This window comes from Myotis lucifugus, unplaced genomic scaffold, assembly GCF_000147115.1.
Source record: "Myotis lucifugus unplaced genomic scaffold, Myoluc2.0 scaffold_120, whole genome shotgun sequence".
NCBI lineage: Eukaryota > Metazoa > Chordata > Mammalia > Chiroptera > Vespertilionidae > Myotis > Myotis lucifugus.
Window position 1 is genome coordinate 3,343,611 of NW_005871168.1, and position 22,733 is coordinate 3,366,343.

Consider the following 22,733-nt stretch of genomic DNA (forward strand, 5'->3'; position numbering starts at 1 on the left):
CTCTTCCCATATAAACATGTGCTTATTATCACGGCATGTTTAAAATTTACACAGAATATTTATAAGCTTCCCTAATAAAAATGGGGAGATCTTTTATATGAGCATGATGCAGAGGGCGATATGATGATGTGATACATCTAGGTAAGAGACGAGTGACTCTGTGAATGTTAAAAGGCAGAGAAGAAATAATGGATTCCTTGGTAAATTATACTTTATCCACTCAAGGAGACACATTTCCATTATTTTCAACCAGTATTATATAGATCAAGTTCAAGTGCTCTTAAAATCTTCCCATATAAGAAGATGCTGCTAAAGGTGCCTTCAGCATAAGCTTGTTTCTTGTGTGATCAGCCTTTAGCTTTGTGGTCACCTAGACTTGTAGGATTTAAGAAGAGAAAACTGGTGCCATCTGTTAGTAATTTTGTTAATGCACAGCAGATTATTTTACAAGTGTACAATTTATCATATTATCAAATTCTTTGGGTTTAAAAAGATAAAAATGGAAATGGTCAGATGTTACCAATACTACCAATTAGTACTTTAAAGCAACTAGCTTTTAAACAAAATACAGAATCTGCCGCCTTAGATTAGACAAGACATCACCCTCAGCATAAGATTTGGGATTATTCTTTTCAAAAGCATCTAAATAAAGTGACAATATGGACAAGATGAAGAGATAAAGTCAATCTTACCCAATTGTAAATAATGGAATGAAAATGCCACCCCCCTTTAATGTGCTCAGATTTAAAATAACTTAAAATTTAAAGGCTGAAAATCATTTCTTTGATTTCTGCATTTGGGGCCATGTTTTAAGGAAAGAATGCCTTGCACAATCAAGTGCATTTTTGAATCTATGTTTTTGTTTTTTTAAGATTACCATTCATTCTGCCTGTGGTAGACGGAAAAAATATCTGGGCCATCACGAGCAAACACAAAAATTACAAGCAATTTGAAAAGTAAACTTTTTAAAAACAGAGAATGTACCAAAAATATTTTGATATCATTTTCTCAGATATTTTCTAAATTACAGGTAAAATTTATAAGCAATGTTTTAAGATAAAATTTAAAACTATATCTTTAGAGAAACATTTCATCTGTAATTAATTGAACACTTAAATAAACTGGTTAGAATACCATCCTTGAAATCACAAAAGATTGTACCTTTAATTTGGCAAACTACTTTAACCTATAATTAAACAAAGTGTTCCCAGACAGTAGTAAAATTCCACTAGTCCTTGGCAAGTTGGTTAAATTTAATGGCCTAAACAAGTAAACCAAATTGCTTGGAAAGTGAAGAAACACAGCTGCTTAAAGAACACATAGTATAAGGAAAAAAATAGGTGAAAATAATATTTGTAAGTGTGCTTTCTATGTCAGAATCTGAAACTAATCTGAAATTCCTACAGGCTTTGGCATATGACCTCATTTGTTCATTTTCTAGTTATAATACTTCTGGTTGGTATACTGTATTGATAATTTGAATTATGAGGTACAGCTTTTTTGGTTGATTACTCAAATTTCTGAGACTTTCAACTTTCTGGAAGTCTGCTCTGACTGAAGGATCATGGATCTTAAACAGCAGCATACATAGACATCAGGTTTTGGCTCAGTGAATTTCAGGAGCTGGTGGGATTCCACATGGAAGGCAGCTTAGGCAGATCTGCTAGGCATTCCTCTATAGTCTATAGTGTAATGTTGCTTTGGCTGAATCTAGCATTTTGGTGGGACTAGATTTGAGGGAATATATTCAAAACTGTTTTAGAGAAAATTTACTTGGTAAAATAAAAATCAGAAGGCCAGAATCAACTCAAAAGATTTAAGACTACTGACAATTAAGAGACAACACAAAACAGAATAAAACACCAACATTGTAATTTACCAAAACTGTATAAGATTATTCTGATATTTCACATATATTAGGACTTTTACTCATACTGAAGTTTTTTACATTACTTAGAGGAAACTTGAAAATTTTTTAGTATATTGTTTCCTAAAGTGCCAAAAATTGTTTGGTGAACTAGAAAAGATTTAGCCTTATCTCTGCATCCAAACATTCTTGCACCCTCTCTGCAATACTTGAGTCAGTTTACAGTTTACAGAGTTGTAAGGACTTTAGTAGGAATTGCAACTAGGTGTATCAAGGAATCCAGGCAAAAATGGGCATGCAGACTAAAATTATAAAGATCCATAAAGGTATACACTGAGTGGCCAGATTATTATGACCACCTGACGTTTGTAGGCAAATTAGCCATACACTGCATTGTATGGGATATGGAAGCCAAAGGCCTGTTCGAACAGCTTTGCTGTCTGCAGTTACCAAGATAAAACGTCTCCAATTTGCACAGGAACACAAGGATTGGACAGTTGAGCATTGGAAAAAAGTCATGTAGTCCGATGAATCACGTTTCCAGTTGCATCATGCAGATGGCAGAGTAAGAATTTGGCGGAAACAGCATGAAAGCATGCACCCCACATGCATGAGTACAAACCTTCAAGCTGGTGGGGGCAGTGTTATGGTTTGGGGCATGTTTTCCTGGCATGATTTGGGTCCTTTAACTCATGTGGAACAATGTCTGAATAGCACAACATACCTAAGTACCATTGCTGATCAAGTTCATCCTATCATATTGATGGCGTATCCCAATGGAGATGGCTTCTTTCAACCAGACAATGCGCCATGCCATGGTGCTCGTATTGTGCAGGAGTGGTTTCAAGAACATGAGGGAGACTTTACCTTGCTTAGTTGGCCCCCACAATCATCAGATCTCAATCCAATTGAGCATTTGTGGGACGAAGTTAAAAGAGCCATCAGGCAGCTGGTTCCACAGCCATCAAATCTCCCAGAACTGGACAGTGCTATTCATCAGGCATGGTGTCAGATTCCTTGCATCACCTTTCAACATCTCGTGGAGTCAATGCCAAGAAGAATCGCCACAGTATTGAAGGCAAAAGGTGGCCCAACGAAGTACTGATGGGGTGGTCATAATAATCTGGCCACTCACATTCAAATATATCCCACCTTCAAAGGCTGTTAAATCGCGTTGTTTACCCATATCTTCAGAAAAAAATCACTTCTACTGTTGGGGTAAATAACCTGCTTCCCTATTTATAATGTACATTTATATGGTCTTTTCATTTATTTGGGACAGTTGAAATTTTTATCACATAAACAGTTTCTTATTTTCCTTTTCCATTATTGTTTTGATGACTAAATATATCCAGAGTTCAGGCAGGTATACAAATAACAATCAGAACCAGAACACCCAGTACTTACTGAGTATAGAGTGTGCTACCATTTACAATGACAGTTAACATGTATTTCTCACTGGATCCCCACAATGAAACCATGAGCCGATATAGGGATTATCAGACAATTCATCTCACAAATGGAAACAATGGAATTTTCAGAGATCAAACTGTCCATAAGGTCATGAATTTAATAGATATTGAAATCTGAAGTTATAATGTGATCTTGTAATACCTAAGATTCTATTTTATTCTACTAATCCAGAATAAACATTTAATATGTCTCCATCATAAAATTTGAAAATAAGGAGGCTAGGCCATAAATTTACTTTTTAACTCAATTCTACAGTCCTGTGATTAGATTATAGATTTATACCGATTTAACTTAAATTTAAATAATGGTTAACATTTTTATTTCTTAAAAATGCTAACATAAATAGTGTGTATTACTTCATGTAAGATGGACAAAAAAAAATCTGGTTCACTACATCAGTTTCCTTTGACCTTTGTACAACAGAACTACATATTTATTTTGCAGGAACACAAATTTAACTTCTCAGGGAAAAGGGGTTCTATGACATCAGCTGCATTAAGTATGTTCATTTCCTCTAGGGGAGGAGAGAGGAAAAGGAAGCAGCAGGCAGTGAACAATGAAAGAAATTGGAAAACCAGAGGAAACCACTAATCGAAGGGAGGGAGGAGGAGCAGATGGCTTAGGAAGGAGACATGTGGGAATTTTGGTGAAAGGAAGCCATTGGCAAGGAGAGGGCTGAATGCCAAATTTGCAAAGGATCTGGAGGACACTGGGGATTTGGGTGGGATGTGAATCAGCTGCTATTTACCTAAATATCACACCAACAAGGGAAATCAAAGAAACCTATAAAGACACGCAGGAAACAGAAAAGTACTGGAATAAGAACTGATGACATGTCGCATTTTCACAATTGTACCTCTTTAGCATGGGAATAGGAAGTGTTAAATTATTTTTTTATATACAACTGAATTTTTCTCCTAGTTTCACTATGATTTTCTCATCCTTAACTTGCTTATGACAGAAATTACATACTTAAAACTGTTCTACTTATTTTAACTACTTTTTACTTACCTTGTATGAATGTGATTTCTCATTCACATATAAAGCAATTCCTTTAAGCTATCCAGGCTTAGGGTGACCAACTGTCCCAGTTTTCCCGAACCCAGGGTTTTTCCCAGAACTAAGGGTTTTCAGTGCTAACACAGGGCAGTTCCCAGCAAAGCAGGATGGCTGATCATCCCATCTAAGTAAAAACCTAAAGAAAAAGCTACTAAATATGCTGGCTCATCATGTTAAAGCACATTAATGCTGTAAAAATTTTTGCACACATCTCAAAGAATAAATTAAATCTTAATACACTTACATGATAAGTAGGTGATATTGACAATGACATGGTTTCTGGTTGGACTATGGTTTTGAGAGAAATAACTTATAATAAAATTATTTTCCCATCACCAAATTATTCTTTTCAATTAAGTAAACGAAAAACAAAATCTGTTAAGACACAAAATATTTGTAGCATGCTCTGTTGAGGACAGGTAGAAAAAACAATAAAAAAATTCAAGACACAGCTTATAACAAGGAATAACACAAGTCATTAAAAAAAGCTTATGTCACAAAGCCACATACATAGAGGATAAATAAAGCATGTAAGAATTTCCAACATGAAAAGATGAGTGTCTTTTAAGCTCTGCTATCTAAAATACTAAAATAAAATTATCTATATATATAAAAGCCTAAGTGACTGTCCAACCGGTAGCTAGGATGCACACTGACCACCAGGGGGCATGTGCTCAGACTGGTAGCTATGATGTGCACTGACCATCAGGGGACAGACACTCAACACACGAGCTGCCAAGCTATGGTGATTTGCAGCTTTGGTTCTCGAGTGACACACCCGGAATCAGAGAGGAGGGAGCCCGATTTGGGGGTGCATCACCTGAGAACCACCCTCTCGCAATCCGGGACCCCTCGGGGGATGTCAGAGAGCCGGTTGTGGCCCAATACCTGCACGCCAGGCCAACGGACCCCACTGGTGCACGAATCCGTGCACGAGGCCTCTAGTACATGATAAATGACACTCAAAGTTTATTAGGAAGAAAATAACTCTAAAATTTGAGAATGAATTTCAGATAGATCTCACTATTTACATTGTATTGTTACTGTGTTAGTTTTTTTTTTTTTAAGATGTTTTTATTTGTTCCAGAGAGGAAGGGAGAGTGAGATAGAAACATCAATGATGAGAGAGAATCATTGATTGGCTGCCTCTTGCACGCCCCACACTGGCGATCGAGCCCAGAAGCCAGGCATGTGCCCTGACCAGAAATTGAACTGTGACCTCCTGGAATCGAACCATGACCTCCTGGTTCATGGGTCAATGCTGATCCACTGAGCCAGGTCAGCTGGGCACTGTGTTAGTTTTTAGCTATATTTTACTGTATATAAAATTGCCAAGCCACTATATCAATAATGTTTTATTTTTTTACTGATTTTAGAGAGTGAGAGAGAAAAAGAGAGGAAGGGAAAGTGAGAGACAGAGAGAGTGAGAAACTTCAATCTGTTGTTCCAATTGTTCATGCATTCATTGGTTCTTTTTTTTTTTAACTAGCAGCTTTCATTTCATTTTATTTTTAATCTTTATTGTTGAAAGTATTACACAGGTCCTCCTTTTCTCCCCATTAACTTCTCTCAGCCTGCTCCCTCTCCAACCCCCAATCCCTTACTAGCCCATTGTCTGTGTCTACAGGTTATGCATATATGCATACGAGTTCATTGGTTGATCTCTTCCCACCCACCATCCCCTGCCTTCCCTCTGAGGTTCAACAGTCTGTTCATGTCTCTGGTTCTTGTATGTGCCCTGACCGGGGATCAAACCCACAACCTTGCTGCATCAGGACAATGATCTAACCAACTGAACTACCCAGCCAGGGCCAATAATATTTTCTTTAACTCAGTTTCCCATTATTATACAATTTCTCTTAATTCCTTAATTTTTCAGCAATAACTTTTGAAATGTGTACAACTGATAATATTAAACCTGGCTAATCTGCAATTTGGATACTTAACATTCAGTTGATTAATTAACTAATTTATAAAATCCTTTTTAATATAAATCCTCTTTCCCTAAATGCCACAGGGTGACCAATTATCATCCTCTCTAGATAATCTTTTCATGTATTTTAATGTAAGATTTCTAGAGTCCAGAATAATTTTAGTTTATCTGAACTATAATCTTTGGTCAAACTTGACCATTTCTATGCCATCTTTTGTGAAACTACTAAACTTCAAATTTTATAGATCTTTTATATGTTACACTTTTCACTACTGGACATGATATGGACTAATTCTCAAATATGCCAAACTTAGTGTAAAGACCACCATACCGCCACTGTTTGAACGGAAATATCCAGACCCTTGTAAACTTACAGATAATGTTTCACAGTGGGAGCTAAGAGTTCCTGTCATTCTGATTTAAAATTTGCATTGGTAGCAAATCAGAGTCCCTATGTGTGTAGCAAAATCTATAGGACCCTGTAAAAAATGTTATCAGGGAACAAAAGCCAGTTGCCCCCATAATTGTCCCTCCAATTTGGAGTTAACCACTACATTAGTGAAATTTTAGCATTTCTCTGACAGAGTTGTTGTCAGATTTAAGTGGGTCAATATATATAAAGTGCTTAGAATAGGATCTGGTGCATAGTAAGTGCTACATTAAGTATTCACTATCATCAATCACCATCATCCCACCATCATTGTCGTCAGTTGTCATCATCATAATCATCATCATCATCACCTTCTTCTTTATCTTCTCCAGAAGACTGAATTGACTAAGTGTGTCATAATGGAAAAAAAAAATGGCTTATTGAGTTTTGACACATTTGCTTGAAAAATCTCAAAAAAATGGAGTAGTTATTTTTCTACTTGTTTTCATGGTAGACTTAAGCAGAAGAGCTTGCAACATTTCATAAACATTTACAGCATATTTACTATGTTCCAGGTATTGAGAAATTACTATTTGTTTCTATACATATTCATTTACTAATCCAAATCAAAAGGTCTAATTGCTAGCCATAAATCATCAGATCTCACATATAAATACATACAACTATCATTTGTTTTATTAAATTATGGTATCAATTTGCTCTCCCAATTTATGTTGATGTAAACCATATAGTTGCTATTGTTTTAGGTACTATTGGATAGCTTAATATTTTAAGTTAGGAATACATTTGTTCTTATGCTTATAATAAGTAATTAAATAAGTTTTATTTATAAACTATTCTCTATGAGAAGATGGCTATATTTCCGTCCATCTCTATGCATGCTATTCCTGTAGGATGTTCATCTCAGAGACCCAGTAGAAAGCTTTGGGAAACTGATGCCTCAGACTTTGTGCAATTGTGTGTGATTCCAAAAATGGTGCTGATTTATAACACACTTAACTTTCCACTAAGGTCATAATATTAAAATCACCCAGGTCAACAAATACTAGTATAAAGTAAGTGGCAAATTTGAAAATAAATTTAACACCTTTTTACAATGTTTTGGCATCAGCAACTTTCTCTTCCTTCATTACCAATGACTATTCATTCCATTCAGAAATCTAAAAATCATACTGAAACTTTTATTGGGCCTTTTTGGGTCTACCTGTCAGGTTTTATTCAACATAATCCTTTTACATAATTAAGGCCTTTTATAGTATAGGAAAGTATTTGTGATGTCAACTTTCAACTGTATTTAACTTTCTCATTAAGTCAAAGACAATGTTAGGTTTTATTTTTGAACATGAAAATTTTTTTCAATATCTGGTATTACTAGTACTTTTCTTCTCAATAGCCTCATTTTGACAACCTTACAAAATAAGGTCAGTACAATATTTCCAAAATGTAATGTAATAAAATAAGTATATCACTTTTGTAAGGTATATCTGAATATTATGTATAAAAAAAGAAGTCTTTGGTCCTCTGATACATCTTTATGAGAAAATTTTGTTTATTAATAATAATGGTTATGACTAAGTCTCAGACATCTGAAGTAAATCTATTTGATCCAAAAGAATAAAAAAATAAAAATAAAAAATAAAATAAAAAAAAATCTATTTGATCCAGCCTGCCAGTTAAGCAAACTACTTCTAACTCTAAATATAAATACTTACATTTAGAAAAAAGACAAACATCATCTAAGGCCTCCTTCAAATTATTCTCAGAAATATGTGCCAGCAGAGTTCTAAAAGATTCTTCTTCAGGTACAAAAATAAGAAAATGCTATTTATATATCCCTCGTTTGTAATCATCATAGATCTAAAATTTGGCTCAGAATCCAGGTCAGTGTAAAAAAAAATGACTTAACATCAAAAAATACAGGTGCAGCTACAATTCAATTACACATTTCCCCTTTTTTGTAGGGTGTGTCTTTGTTCTCACAGCTGGGAGAGTCATACTTTAAATTTTCAACAAAGAAAGCCACCACATTAAAGAACTCTAGAAATTCCTATAACCAAAACTGTAGCAATAACCATGCAATCTTCACTTGCCTTTCATAAGGATATTATGGACTTTAATCTCCTGTTCGTCTGTACTCAACACATTTGGCAAAGTACGTGAACAATAAAAATGAAAACAATCATTTGAAAGCAAACCTTAGGAAAGAAGGCTCACATAAAATATCTAATAACTAACATCTCTTAAGAATTTACGTTCAATTAAAAAAATGGAAATAATATTGGGTATTCTGTTTCTATTTTAAGTGTTTGCTTTGATTAGTTTTAATTTTGCCCAAAGGAAGAAAATAAAACAAAAACAATTACGATCTAAATAAACTGTCATTTTAAACCCAAACTGCCGATTTTTAATCTATTAATTTCCCTGCATATACAAATGTGCATTTTACCTCTAGTGTTTTATCAGTTTAACAGTCATAATTTACACAAAACACACAGATGGTCTTAGAAATAGTAAAAGTTTCAGATGGTACAACTTCCTAGCATATGGAACACTATTGTGAATCATCATTTTGGAATCATTTAAATGATTTTAAAATTATTTAGACATTAACATCTTGGCATCATTTCATAGTCATAGGTTATATTGCAATTTTAAATTGTTTTATTCCTGATTGGTGGCGGTTCTTATAATATTGACTCTAAAACGACTAATATGTGGAGGAACTGGTACTGGTGTTGACAGGATAGCACCCTCTAGACAGCAAAAGACAAATGAAGATCCTATAGTAATTTAATCATTAATGCACAAATCTTAACATTTATTCAAATTCAGTATATGATACAAAAAGATATCTCAAGATTTTTTATTTTAATAAAATTTACTAGAGTGGTTTTAAACTGTTAACGTCACAAAAATGCAGATACAAAATAAAACACACACACCCAAACCAAAAGCTTTCTGGTGAATTCCATTCTCCCATTTTTCAATAATATGTACATGCTGATGATTCCCATATTCCTCAAAATGAGCTACATTAGTCTGTGGTAAGAACTACTCTGTGACTTAATACAAGAAAGATTTATTTCTCATTCATTCTACATGTCTATCATGGGGAGCCAGATGTGGAGTGGAAAGTTCTGGGACACATGACTCTGGGGCCCAGGCTCTTTGGGTGGCCTTCCTGTTGTAGCTTCACTACCTGGAACATGTGGACTCCTTGGAGGCCACATGGAAAAGAGCATGCTGGAGGCTCCCTCACTAGTATTTAATATCTTTAATTTCCACTCACAGCCCATGAAGCTGAACTAGTCAGAGTGGTCTGCCCTACAGCGAGGAAGCTGGGAAGCAAAGGCTTTCATCTGCCCAGAAGGAGGGGAGGATTGCACAGCAATAAGTACTCGTTATATTCACCACAACACAATTTTTTCTCCAGCCTCAACCTCAACTCTGAATTTCTGACTCATGTTTCCACTGCCTATTTGACAGTTGTGGATATCTAATAAGAACTTCAAAATTACAATGTCTGAAACTGAGCTCTTGATAACTTCTACCCCGAATCTTCTTTTTCTATAATTAACGACATCTCAGTTAACAGCATCTCTATCTTTTCTGCTGCTCGGACCAATGCATAACGGTAATCCTTGACTCTTCTCTTTTTCTAACAAGCCATGTTCAATCTGTTAGCAGATTCTGAAAGCTGTTGCTTCACAGCAGATCCAGGCTCTAACCACTGCTCTCCCGCCCCTCCTACAGACTGATCCAAACCACCATTTCCCTTTTGCGGAGATTACAGAAAATGCTCCCAACTTGTCTCCCTACTTCTGCCATTATCACCCTTCCATGGATCCTGCTAAAACCCCTCGATGCTTTATACGTCTCTTGGGAAAAAGCCAAACTATTTGCAAGGACTGTAAGGTACTACGCAGTCTGGCTTGTTGTTATCCCTGATGCCATCTGCTCCAAATCTCAACTTTCCTCAATCCACACCATCCGCTTTGCTCCTTTTTTAATGTTAGGTATGCCCTGCAATAGGATCTTTAACCTTATAGTTTGTTCTACTTAGAACACTTTCCCAGATACCTGGAAAGTTCCCTCCGTCAATTTTTTACTGGTCTTTAGGTGAAGCATTCTCTGGTCATCCTATTAAACACTGAGATTCTTCCCAATCCTATCTGTCTAGTCCTGCACTACTTTATTGTTTATAGAACTTACTATAGCCTAATGTACCATATGTTATACCATCTATTTTAGTTTTATCTGAATACTCAGTCACAGAATATAAACTCCAGAAGGGCACTCATTGGGAGCTGTTCAATGCTGCATCGCCAATGCTGAAATTTTTATTTTATTGATTTTTTTTTTTTAGAGAGAGAGAAGAAGGGAGAGGGAGAGAGAGATAGAAACCTCAATGATGAGAAACATCATCAGTCAGCTGCCTCCTGCATGCCCCCAACAGGGGATCGAGCCCACAACCCGGGCATGTGCCCTGACCGGGAAATGAACCAGTGGCCTCTTGGTTCCTGGCTCGATGCTCAACCGCTGAGCCACACCTGCTGGGTGCCAATGCAGAAATCTTTAACATTAATTTGTATTAAACACAAATTGGTCACCAGGAAAGACATGAGGGAGAAAGATAATGGTTTTAGTGTGTATGAATCATTAGGTCAGAGAAATGAGTTATAGGCAATTATCATTAAATGACTTAAAATATTTTTTTCAAGAAAAATATTATCTTGATCATGCATACATCTAAAGGAATCTGTTAACAGTAATAAAAGAAACATTTGTTCCATTCCCCTGTGCTCTTGACTTCATTTCCCAAAACCAATGTTTCCACATAGTTCACTTTGTAGAACTATAAAAGAATGATTAAAAGTAGAGCTAGGCTATTCTTACCCCAATTCCTCAAATTATAAAAACCCTTTGAGATACTCATTTTTATTCAGTTCAATACAGGAAAAACACTTGATATTCTTTCAAGGTCCCTAAAACTTTGTCTCCCATAAACACCTCTACCTTCTTCATTACTTAATTCTCATGCTAATCTATAAATAAGTAGTGCAAGCATTTATTAGGAATATGTGGTCTGTGTTATAACCTTGTTCTTCTACAAGTATAGCACACAGATTCTCCAGAGTAACTTGACCAATGACTTCACAATGGACAGAGAGTGTGTGCAGAACAAAGAACATGCCAAAGAGAAATACTGTACAATCATAGGGTCAACAAGAGCTTGGTTATTCAGGTGGCTTAGTAAATACCTTTCACAATACAAAAATGCAAAGAAAAAGTAGTCGCAGAGAATCACTGATGGCCAGAGGAAAATGCATCATTACTTACTACAGATCTATTCTGCTTATATCACAATAGAATTTTAAATCCAATAATCTAGTCACATGATTTTATTTTGGGAATGAGTAAATCCATCACTAGGCATCATTCAGGTGAGATTTTATTGTTCAGAAACAATATTGAACTATTCTACAGAACAGAACAGTAATTTAAAAAGCAGAAACGGAAAAAATCCGGAAGTGACTTTTAGGAGGCCTACTGGAAACATACTCTATGAATGACCTGATATTTTTAAAAATAACTTTTATTGTAACACATGGAAATTTGATATACCCTGAGTTATGATAATAATTAAGTCATACATAAAACTATGTATTAGTTAACTTTTAGACATTACCACATAAATTATATTTTTCTTTTACTAATCTTCAAACTAAGTGACATGCATTTTCCTCCCTTATTTTCATGTTAATACAGGGAGAATTAAAATATACTTATTTTAAAATAAAAATAAAAATGGGAGATATTGCAACCTTTTATTTTAAAAAAATCAAACAAAAAAAAACTTCACTTTTCTCTTTTTTTGGTGGAGACATATACGGCGAACTCTGGAGGTGACCCCACTGCTGAACTCGGTACTCACAGTTATCCTTTCATCTTTGTCGTCCAGTGAAGAGCCATCTTTCTTCCAAGAAATGGTGGGCTCAGGATGGCCTCGTGGCGGCTGGCACTCCATCACGGCGGGCTCCCCCACTGCCACCATGACATCGGAGGGATTTTGTCTGAAGTCATCCCGTAGTACTGCAGGGACAAGAGTAACTCATTATAGGCAATAGTAGATATACAGTCCTTATCACTGCAGTTCAGCAAAAGAGACATTTATTATAATAAACTACTACAGATAGCTATCTCCGTGCATTTTGGAGAATCTATACCTACTTACAGACATATGCAATTTAATGGAGATCTCAGAGCTTACGCATACACAGCAGGGGCAGTTGGATATTCTTCATAGGCCAATGCGAAAGAGTATTTTGCTGTTTAGTTCCCTCACAGTTTGGATTTGGCTTATCTTTAACTTGCTTTCTTCTCTGATTGCATTTTCTCATCCATGTGCTAATGAATACAACAGAATCTTCCTTTTACTTACATAACACATTAGGATGATGCTTCCTATTATTAAATGAATTACATACACATGTAAACCAAAATATTAAAAGGAAAAATAAATATATTTCCAAATATTCATTTAATTGAAATATTTTAAAACTATCTCAAATTAATGTATAATATATCATCTTTACAATTTAAATATGCTCAATATAACAACTTTAGACATATTTACAAAGTGAGCATCTTCAAAATACTGTGGTTTTTTTCCATTAGCACTGAGTGAGGGCAAGTATTAGAAGGTAACAATGATGATAATTGTACTGCTACCAACAATATCACTTTATATGTTCTGTATTTAATGGTTTTGAGTGTGTGTGTGTTTTTTGGGGGGGAGGGGGGTAAATATTATTTCATTTAATTCTTAAATCTGTTCAGGGTGAGAGACATTATTAACCCTATTTACATTATTAACCCTATATTTTAGAGGAGGAAACAATTTATTACTGGACTACTAAGGTAATATTAACATACATAAAATTAGCAGTATTATTCACTTAGTATCTGTTGGAATAAAATGTGGAAAATAAACCAAATATGCATTTCAAAAATAGTTCTCAGAATAAAACTGTCCTGTGTATCTTATTAACATAAAGAAGTCATGCCCTGGCTGGGTGGCTCAGTTGGTGGGAGCGTTATCACGTACACTGAAAAGTTGTGGGTTCGATTCCAGGTCAGGGCACATACCTGGCATGCAGGTTCCAGTCCCAGGCGGGGCATGTATGGGAGGCAGCAACCGATGGATGTTTCTCTCTCACATTTATGTTCTCTCTCCCCCTTCCCTTCCTCTCTCTAAACATATCCTCCGGTGAGGATTAAACAAAAATAAAATAAAAATAATTAAATTAAATAAATCATGAATGATTTGTCATCAGTTAGTATCATACCATAACTCTGTTGTTTATTAGGTAGGCAATCTTGAACACAACCTCTCCCTATTTACAAAGCAGGCAGGGAGATACATACCTCAATACAAAGTCTAAACATGTTAGTATCTTTCTCCTACTCCATTATTCCCCAGTGTACAATAAAATCTGAATAATTTTAGTAATCTAATTTGAGGTAGTACTTAAAATGTTTGTTACTATGTTAAATGCACAGATTTGAAGTGATGCATTTTAAAATCTACTAAAATCTATTAAATTGAATATTTGATACTATAATTTTGTACTGGAATGGGTGTCTTTCCACCCAATGAAAGTATTTTAAAAATACTTTCATGGAAAATGTACAATACTGTGAAAAACTTGTGCTGAAACTGTTATTTCAAAAGTCACTTAAACTTTGGTTTCAAAACCTCGAACAAACTTAGAGGCTGACAAAATTGTATATTTTTCTCTTGGAATTCTCTACTTTTCCATCCTCCATACCAACTAAGTGTGTGCATAATCTGATTAAGCCTTAGCATCCACTCAGACAAAAGCACTTTTGTCGTATATTGAGAAAACTTGGGTACACTATGACCATGTGAACACTGGGAAAGTACTACTTCAAAGAGATGGCTTATGTGCTCGTTTTTGGAAAGAAAAGTAAAAGGAAGAACAGGAAATATGAAAATATGACTGTACCACACTAGTAATTCTAACTTCAATGCTGAACATTATTAATAAAATACATAGACACAAAGGTAAACCTAGTTGAACTGCTGTTACCACGTAATAAAAAAAAGAGTAGGAAGACTTTCACTATTTATAAATTTATATTACAATTAGATGGTACAAATGCACCACAAATAAAACGTAAGGTTTATACAAAAAGCAAATGGACTGAATTTTACAGTGTGTGTCTTTGCTGTATCACATTATTAACCTAAGATATCACCATTGAAAAATTTTAAGGCCCTGGAAAAATACAAAAGTAAAATACTTTTCAAGTAAAAATAAATAATTTGCACAATGTTTCTACCTGGTAAAATTAAAACCAATGGTAAAACTATGTCTTCTTTACAAATTGAGATTAGATCTCAAATAAACCAATGAATAATAAAATGTCTTTCAAAAATATCAAAGGTCTAAGTCAGATAAATCAAAATTTCTTTTCAATTTACTGTTATTTGAGTTTTTCAGTATATAATGAAAAGCTAACAAAATGTAATCCATTAAAGATTGTTGCTTAGATAACGTTCATGTAATTATTTTTGCAGCTGTAAAGCATAAAACTCTAGTATTGCCTATGGCTAAAGGCAACCCTGCATACAATTGTGAATTTAAGATTTTTTTTTCCCTTTTCTATAAAAGCAACCTTTCTTCCTTAAACTTGTCCTGAACATATTTGGGGAAAAACAGTATGTGTCACATTATAAAATGATATGAACTTTTAGTTAAATTATCCAATTTTCTTAATTAATGTGTGTATTTAAGTAATTAAAAATTGAATTCATCTTGGCTGATGTGGCTCGGTGGTTGAACCTTAGCCTATGAACCAGAAGGTCATGGTTCCATTCCTGGTCAGAGCACATGCCCAGGTTGTGGGCTTGATCCCCAGTGGGGGGCGTACAGGAGGCAGCCCATCAATGATTCTCTCTCATCATCGATGTGTTTATCTCTCTCTCCCTCTTCCCTTCTCTCTGAAATCAATAAAAATATATTTTTTGAAAACTGAATTCAAATGATTGGCAGCAGCTTGGCAGAAAGACCAGTGAAATCTGTAAGTATTCTCAAATATGGACCCTTTTTGGAAAAATGCCTCTCCTTTTCTTCTCTAACATCCCTACTAATCAAAGCATATATTATGCTAGCATGAAATTGTATGAATAGCATGAAATTCTAAAATTTGGAACTCACTTTTGAAATAAGGATTTAATATAATTTGAAACAGAGCAAATAACATCTATAATGTGTCCAAGTAGATACCACCTAAAATGGTGATAAAACAAACCATAGTTCACTCTAATATTGCTTCCATATTTATGTAATTGTTTCATATTTACAGGTTTTACATGTAATTTGGCTCAACCATTTCCTAATGTTTTTTATTCTGTTAAATTAGAAAAAGCATAATAAGCTTCAATAAATCTTTTAATTTTCTGGGAGCTTTTTTTAAAAAATATTTTTTTATTGATTTCAGGAAGCTGCCTCCCACCCACTCCCCACTGTGGATTGAGCCCAAAGCCGGGCATATGCCCTCACCCGGAATCAAACCATGACCTCCTGGTTCATAGTTTGAGGCTCAACCACTGAGCACACTAGCCAGGCTCCTGGAAGCTTTTGTCTAAAAAATTGGTCAATTGTCCTGGCTAGTGTTGCTCAGTGGTTGGAAGGTAGCCCTGTAACCGAATAGTTACAGGTTTGATTGCAGGTCAGGGAACATTCTAGGTTTCGGTTTTGATCTAGGGGAGGACCATGTGCAGGTGGAGGCAACCAATCAATGATGTTTCTCTCCTTCCCCCCTTTCTCTCTTTCAAATCAATAAAAACATATCCTCAGTGAGGACTAAAAAAAAATAAAAAATTAAAAAATATTAAAAATTTGTAATAAAAATTATCATTTGAAACAAAACATATAATCATTTGTGTTTCTAAAAAGTGAAATATAAATTTAATACAATTCTCAGAATATGTAAATGTGTTTGCAGAAAAGGATTCTAAAATTCAGTGGCGACTTTGAAATTTATTTGGGTAATATTGAGAAGACAGGAGGCAGAGTGAAAAAATGTTAAAGACAGATTATTTCAAGTATAATGGAGACTTTAATGTTTGTAACACTCTTTAAAAACACTATGGAAAGTTTTAGAACTGAATGAAACATAAGGTTATTAAACAGGTAGAGGTCTTTGACAACATCTAATCCATCCCAAGAAATAGAGGCAACTGAGTTCCAAGAAACATTATTAGATTGGGTTATTTGTCAGGAAGAGACCAAAAGAACATGTAGATATCCTGATTTGTAATGAATTGCTTTAATATATATATTATATATATATATATATATATATAATATGTATATATATGCACACACACACATATGTCACAATTTACCATAAGAAACAATTCTCCTATATAATTCATTGTATTTCCAACAAATCCACTCCATTATTGCAGAAGGCTCAGTATTCTGTGGATTTACCTCAGTGCACTAAAGTCTCCTAATTACTCAATATTGATAAGGCTCAAGTGTTTCTAAAATTAATTTTGTTCCCTAATCATGTGGTGAACATCTGTAACTACAATGCTTTCGGCTTCATGAAACACAGAATCTCAATGCAGTCAGGGGCCAGAGGGATATTTCCAAACTTTTTCTTTTGGAAATTAAGAATCTCAGGCTCCTCAGAGGGGAGTGGAGCACACTGCATAAGTAATAATAATAGTAATGTTAACAATATGATAAAAATGTTAGCAATGGCCAATGTTTATTGAACCTCTACAGAACCATGCCAAGCATCTACTCATCTACTCACTTAGTCCAAATCACAGGTTATGATAAAGTGAGTTTATTCATTTCATTTTATGGATGAATAGCAGGAGAGCTAGACCACAGATCTCCAGTCCACCAAGGACTCCTGTCTACAAATGTAGCCACCTATCTGGTCTTAACAAGACAATGTTCACAATTGTAAATAGATGATATAATTTATGTATCAGCCTCTTCCCACTGGAAAAGAAGTTCAGTGAGAAATTTCCATTCTGATGGTCAACTGCCTAACTCTGACACAGTCTGCATTCTTGTGCTTCCGCAGATTTTTCCACATATGGAAGAGGCCACTTCAAACTTTCATGGGCATGTTAAGAATTACAACTCATCATTCTGATAATGTATGTCATGCTAATTCTTCTCAAAGATTCTACTTTATTTCAGCAACAAAATGACTAAAAATTTTGCACAATAATAAGTGTTTTAATCAAATATGGGCATTTTAATTACTAGCAAGTATCTGGGAAAAACAAGAAGATCAGATGCCAGTGATGGCGAACCTATGACACGTGTGTCAGAGGTGACACGCGAACTCATTTTTTTGGTTGATTTTTCTTTGTTAAATGGCATTTAAATATATAAAATAAATATCAAAAATATAAATCTTTGTTTTACTATGGTTGCAAATATCAAAAAATTTCTATATGTGACACGGCACCAGAGTTAATGTTTTTCAAAAAAAACTGACACGCCGAGCTCAAAAGGTTCGCCATCACTGTGCAGTACTGAATTTTTATTTATTTTTCTACTAAAAGACTACTTTGTCCATGAAAACTTGCAGCAAATAATAATAAACTGCCAACTTGGAAAAGAAAAAATCAATGAGATTCTTTAAAGATAGGGTATATTATAGGAAAGAAATAAATGAAATATATTCCCAAGACAAAGAAACTTTAGAGATGCTCAGTAACAGCTTAACTTTGTTACAATGGGCCACTTTAATGGCTTTCAAAATTATTAATCACTTACTTATTCTTTAGTTTTGAGTAGAGAATTACTCACATCTATGACATTGAATGCCCCTGCTGACATAAATAGATGCTATCTAATCAAAATAACTATCATCCTTTCATTTAATACATCTGTACTGAGCATGTACTTTGTGCCTGGGATCATGCTACAACTTTGTCGTTTTCCCTGAAATGAAATTTATATAAATTCTGACATCTGTCAAGTAACAATCTTTACCCTATCACAAAATGGCAATATAGCAGGGTTTTATTGCAGGTTGTTTTGTATTAAGTTTGGGGAGCAAGATAAAAAAGTGTGTCATAAAGGCTTTTATAACTATTGACATTCCTACATTGTAAGCTCACAGCATTATCCAGAAGAGCAAAGTGTTATCTGGGGTACAAATGTGTTCAAATTCTTTACCATTTCTTAAAATATAATAATAACTCCAAACTTTTAAAAACATTACGACCAAAAGGGTGATTACACAGAAATACACCTTAACTTGTTGAAGGGCAAACTAAAATGATATGTAAAATAACATTTCATCAGGTATTCTCCTCTTATACAATCATTATCTAAAGCTAAGGAATTTGATTTTTAAAACGGTGCATGCAAACATCAATTCTGTATAAAGTTAGTAATTAACCATGACCATTTCTTAAATATACATATTTACTTTTTAAAAACTGATACAATATATCTATAAATCCTCTTCAATAATTATGTCATCTCTACTTATGCTTTTTATAGCATGCAACTTTATTTTTAAACATTAAATTATGCTGCGGTAAAGATCTTAGGAGAAAATATGCTAGCAGAAGCACTAATTACTAGAGCTTTGAAGATGTCACAAACCTCCTATGCCCTACCCTAGGAAAGTAATACTTTTTTCTTTAAAAATATTATACATTCTGAAAAGTTATATATTATGGAAGGATGTCAGACATCAGTCAACAGGAACATGAATAAATAGTGTAGAACATCGCAAATAGAGGGAGAAACTATTGCCAGAATAAAAGTAATTAACAATAATTTATTTGCTGGCTTTCAAAATAACATATACACTCCATTCCTGGTCTTTTAATGGTTAGAATTACCTCCAGATTGGGTCCAAGCTTAAACCACATTCCCATTTTACAGAAACATTAACACCATAAGGGCACTTCCAATGAAAAGCCCTCTTGGCTATCTGCAGTCAGTTTTGGTTTCATAATTTCACTTCCGGAATCAGCAACACTTGTATAAGATACTGCTAAGTGTTCATTACAATGGTACTAAGTCATCAAGACAAAGAGAAAGGAAGCTTGGCATACTAGATTTCAGTTATAATCTGTAATGTATTCCAGAGAAAGGTGTATGCCAATAAAGATCAACATATATATAGTTAATAGTCAGCAGACTTGAAGTCTGGGAGATCATAAAAAATGTACTGCCAAAGTAAGTTGAGTTGCTCACATCATATGTTCTAACTTAAAGATGTTAGTAGCTTAATACATGTTTGCATTATACACACTTTAAACTATAAATTAAATAAATTTATTAATGAAAAAGTGCAGCATTCATAAAACACCATTTTATGTTACTATATGTTACTATTTAGGAGTAAAAAAACAGTAGTTTAAGAATCACAACACACATCCTTCCACTACGCTGTGATTTTAATAGATACATTCCCAATGACTCAGTTATTTCCATTCAAAACAGAATGTTTTACACTATATCTTGTTAGGGTTATTATGAAGACTAATTATTTGGTGTTTGTACAGGACTTGCCATTTATATGGAGCATTACATCTGCAAAGAAGTATTACTATTAGTCACTGTGAGGAATTGCCAAATTTCTCAGCTGCCAGTACAAATGGAAAGGAGGACAAAGAATGGCATTGATGAGGGTTTCCAAGCGCCAGCGCAAAAGTCACACTTGGGAGTAGCCTGGCAGGTTAAAAAAACACAGACAGATGAGGCTATCTGAGCCAGGGTCCCTGGTTGGGGCAAGACAGACATGTGCTCTTTTACAAAATATAATCTTCTGCTTAGCGCCCTGAACCAAGAGAGTCCTTGATCAGAGGAATATACTTATTAATTTGTTGTCTGGCTTTTTGTATTATAATGCCAGATCCGTGAGAGCATGGTCTTTGCCTTGATCACTCTACATATCCTGCATCCAGAACAATGCCCAAGACATAGCCAATGTTTATAATACACCTTCTGTGTGCTAGGTATTATATATGGGACAGTACTAAAACTGGCATGAATCCTATACTCACAGTGCTCAGTGCAAAGGGGAATAAACAGACAATACTCAGTCCCACATGTTAATATACAACTATAATTGCAATGTGTGCCCTGAGGAAATGCAGAGGATGTGTGTGAGAAACTAAGGAAGAACATTCTTTAGACTGGCGGTGAAGGAACGCTAAGCTGAAGCCTGACACTGAGTAAAACTTGTCCTAGAAAAGTGCACTGCAGGCAGAGGAAATCACTCAGGTTGAAGAAAAACATGGTACAGTAAAAATGGAATTGGAAAGACTTGAACCCTGTGTAGTGGGACAGGTTGACAGCCTTACAACAGGAGGTTGGCAGGGGTAAGGGGCCAGATCGGCTGGACACAGCAGCCATGATCAAGGGTCACCTTTAATTTTAATTCCCATAGGAAGCCACTTCAGTGGCTATTAGGCACAGCTGTCTCAGGATGGAATTATCATATTTAAATATTCATTATAGTTGTTCTTTGAATGAAATGGAAAAGAGACACAAGAATGGAAGTGAAGAGTCCAATTAGGCTACTGCAGTAATTAAAGGGAAACTGATCAGGATTTCATACTGTTATGATGGCACGATTTGGGGCAAACGGAGAAAGAGTAGACGTGTGTATTGGAGTTAGAATCAAAATGATGTCTTGAAAGGATAAATTGACAAAAAGAAAGATGTCAATAATGATATCCAGGTTTTTATGTGTGTGTTTTTTTAATTGAGTAATTGAACATGGTATTTTTGAGGTATAGGAGGGTAGATAGACAATATACAAATGAACCCTCCCATAAGGAATAATAGGAAAACATATATATGGCATAATTTGAGAGTGTAAGGATACTATAAAAACCATTTTATTGATCAAAAAATATGGTTTCAAATTCTGCCCCTTAGTATTTAACCTGTTTAGACATTATACTACTATATTCCAAATCTTAATTGCTAACTGATTAGCTTTGATCAATTAGTCTGCATTATATTTTTAGGATGACAAATTTTATTTAGTTTGATGCACATCATATAATTTTAACTGATGGAAAAATTAAAACAAAACTAATACATTTTTATTATATAAAAACAAATATGATTAATGGGTATGTGTGATACACACACACACACACAGTAGGTCCTCAGGTTACATCAGAGATACATTCCTACAGTATGACATAACACGATTTTTGCCATAAGTCGGAACCCACCTACATAAGCACCTACATCACTCACATGGAGCACATACACAGCAGTAATGAAGTGAAACAGTAAAAAAATTTAAAAGAAAGATAACAATTCCTGACCTTTACTTGTGGTAAATAAATAATAAAAAAAACATAAAGCACATATGTACATACGTTGAAATGAAGGAACTTTTTTTATATATAAATAAACGGGAGATGGCGACGTAACCACGAAAGGATGTACATTGAGTCCAACGTAACCCGAGGACTGTCTGTATATGGCCACTAATAACTTAGCAGCAAATTATAATAAAAATTCACTCAGTCATTGAGTTTGGACAATAAAAACAACTCAAAACATTATAGGGTATTTCTCAGGACTGCCATAGATTAAGCTGAGACTACTATTTAAGTGTAAGAGAATCAATGACATGTTAAATGCCATTACATAATTAAAATAATCAGAGGGTTCACATTGTCAGAGGTTTGCAAACTCTAAAGCAGCCGTGGGCAAACTACGGCCTGCGGGCTGGATCAGGCCTGTTTGAAATGAATAAAACTAAAAAAAAAAAAAAAAAAAGACCGTACCCTTTTATGTAATGATGTTTACTTTGAATTTATATTAGTTCACACAAACACTCCATCCATGCTTTTGTTCTGGCCCTCCGGTCCAGTTAAAGAACCCATTGTGGCCCTCGAGTCAAAAAGTTTGCCCACCCCTGCTCTAAAGCATAATCACGTTCCCTGGAAAATGCTG

The 22,733-nt window shown here is 34.8% G+C and overlaps 1 protein-coding gene across 3 annotated transcripts in view; it reads right to left on the reverse strand.

Annotated features, from left to right (window-relative positions):
• The window catches only part of ROBO1 (roundabout guidance receptor 1), a 436,624-nt gene that overhangs the window by 137,738 nt on the left and 276,153 nt on the right, over positions 1–22,733 (reverse strand). For all 3 annotated transcript variants that reach the window (XM_006093709.3, XM_006093708.3, XM_014460003.2), the window contains exon 3: positions 12,659–12,816. In XM_006093709.3, the coding sequence (XP_006093771.1) occupies positions 12,659–12,816 (158 nt within the window). The remainder of the gene's footprint in view (positions 1–12,658; positions 12,817–22,733) is intronic.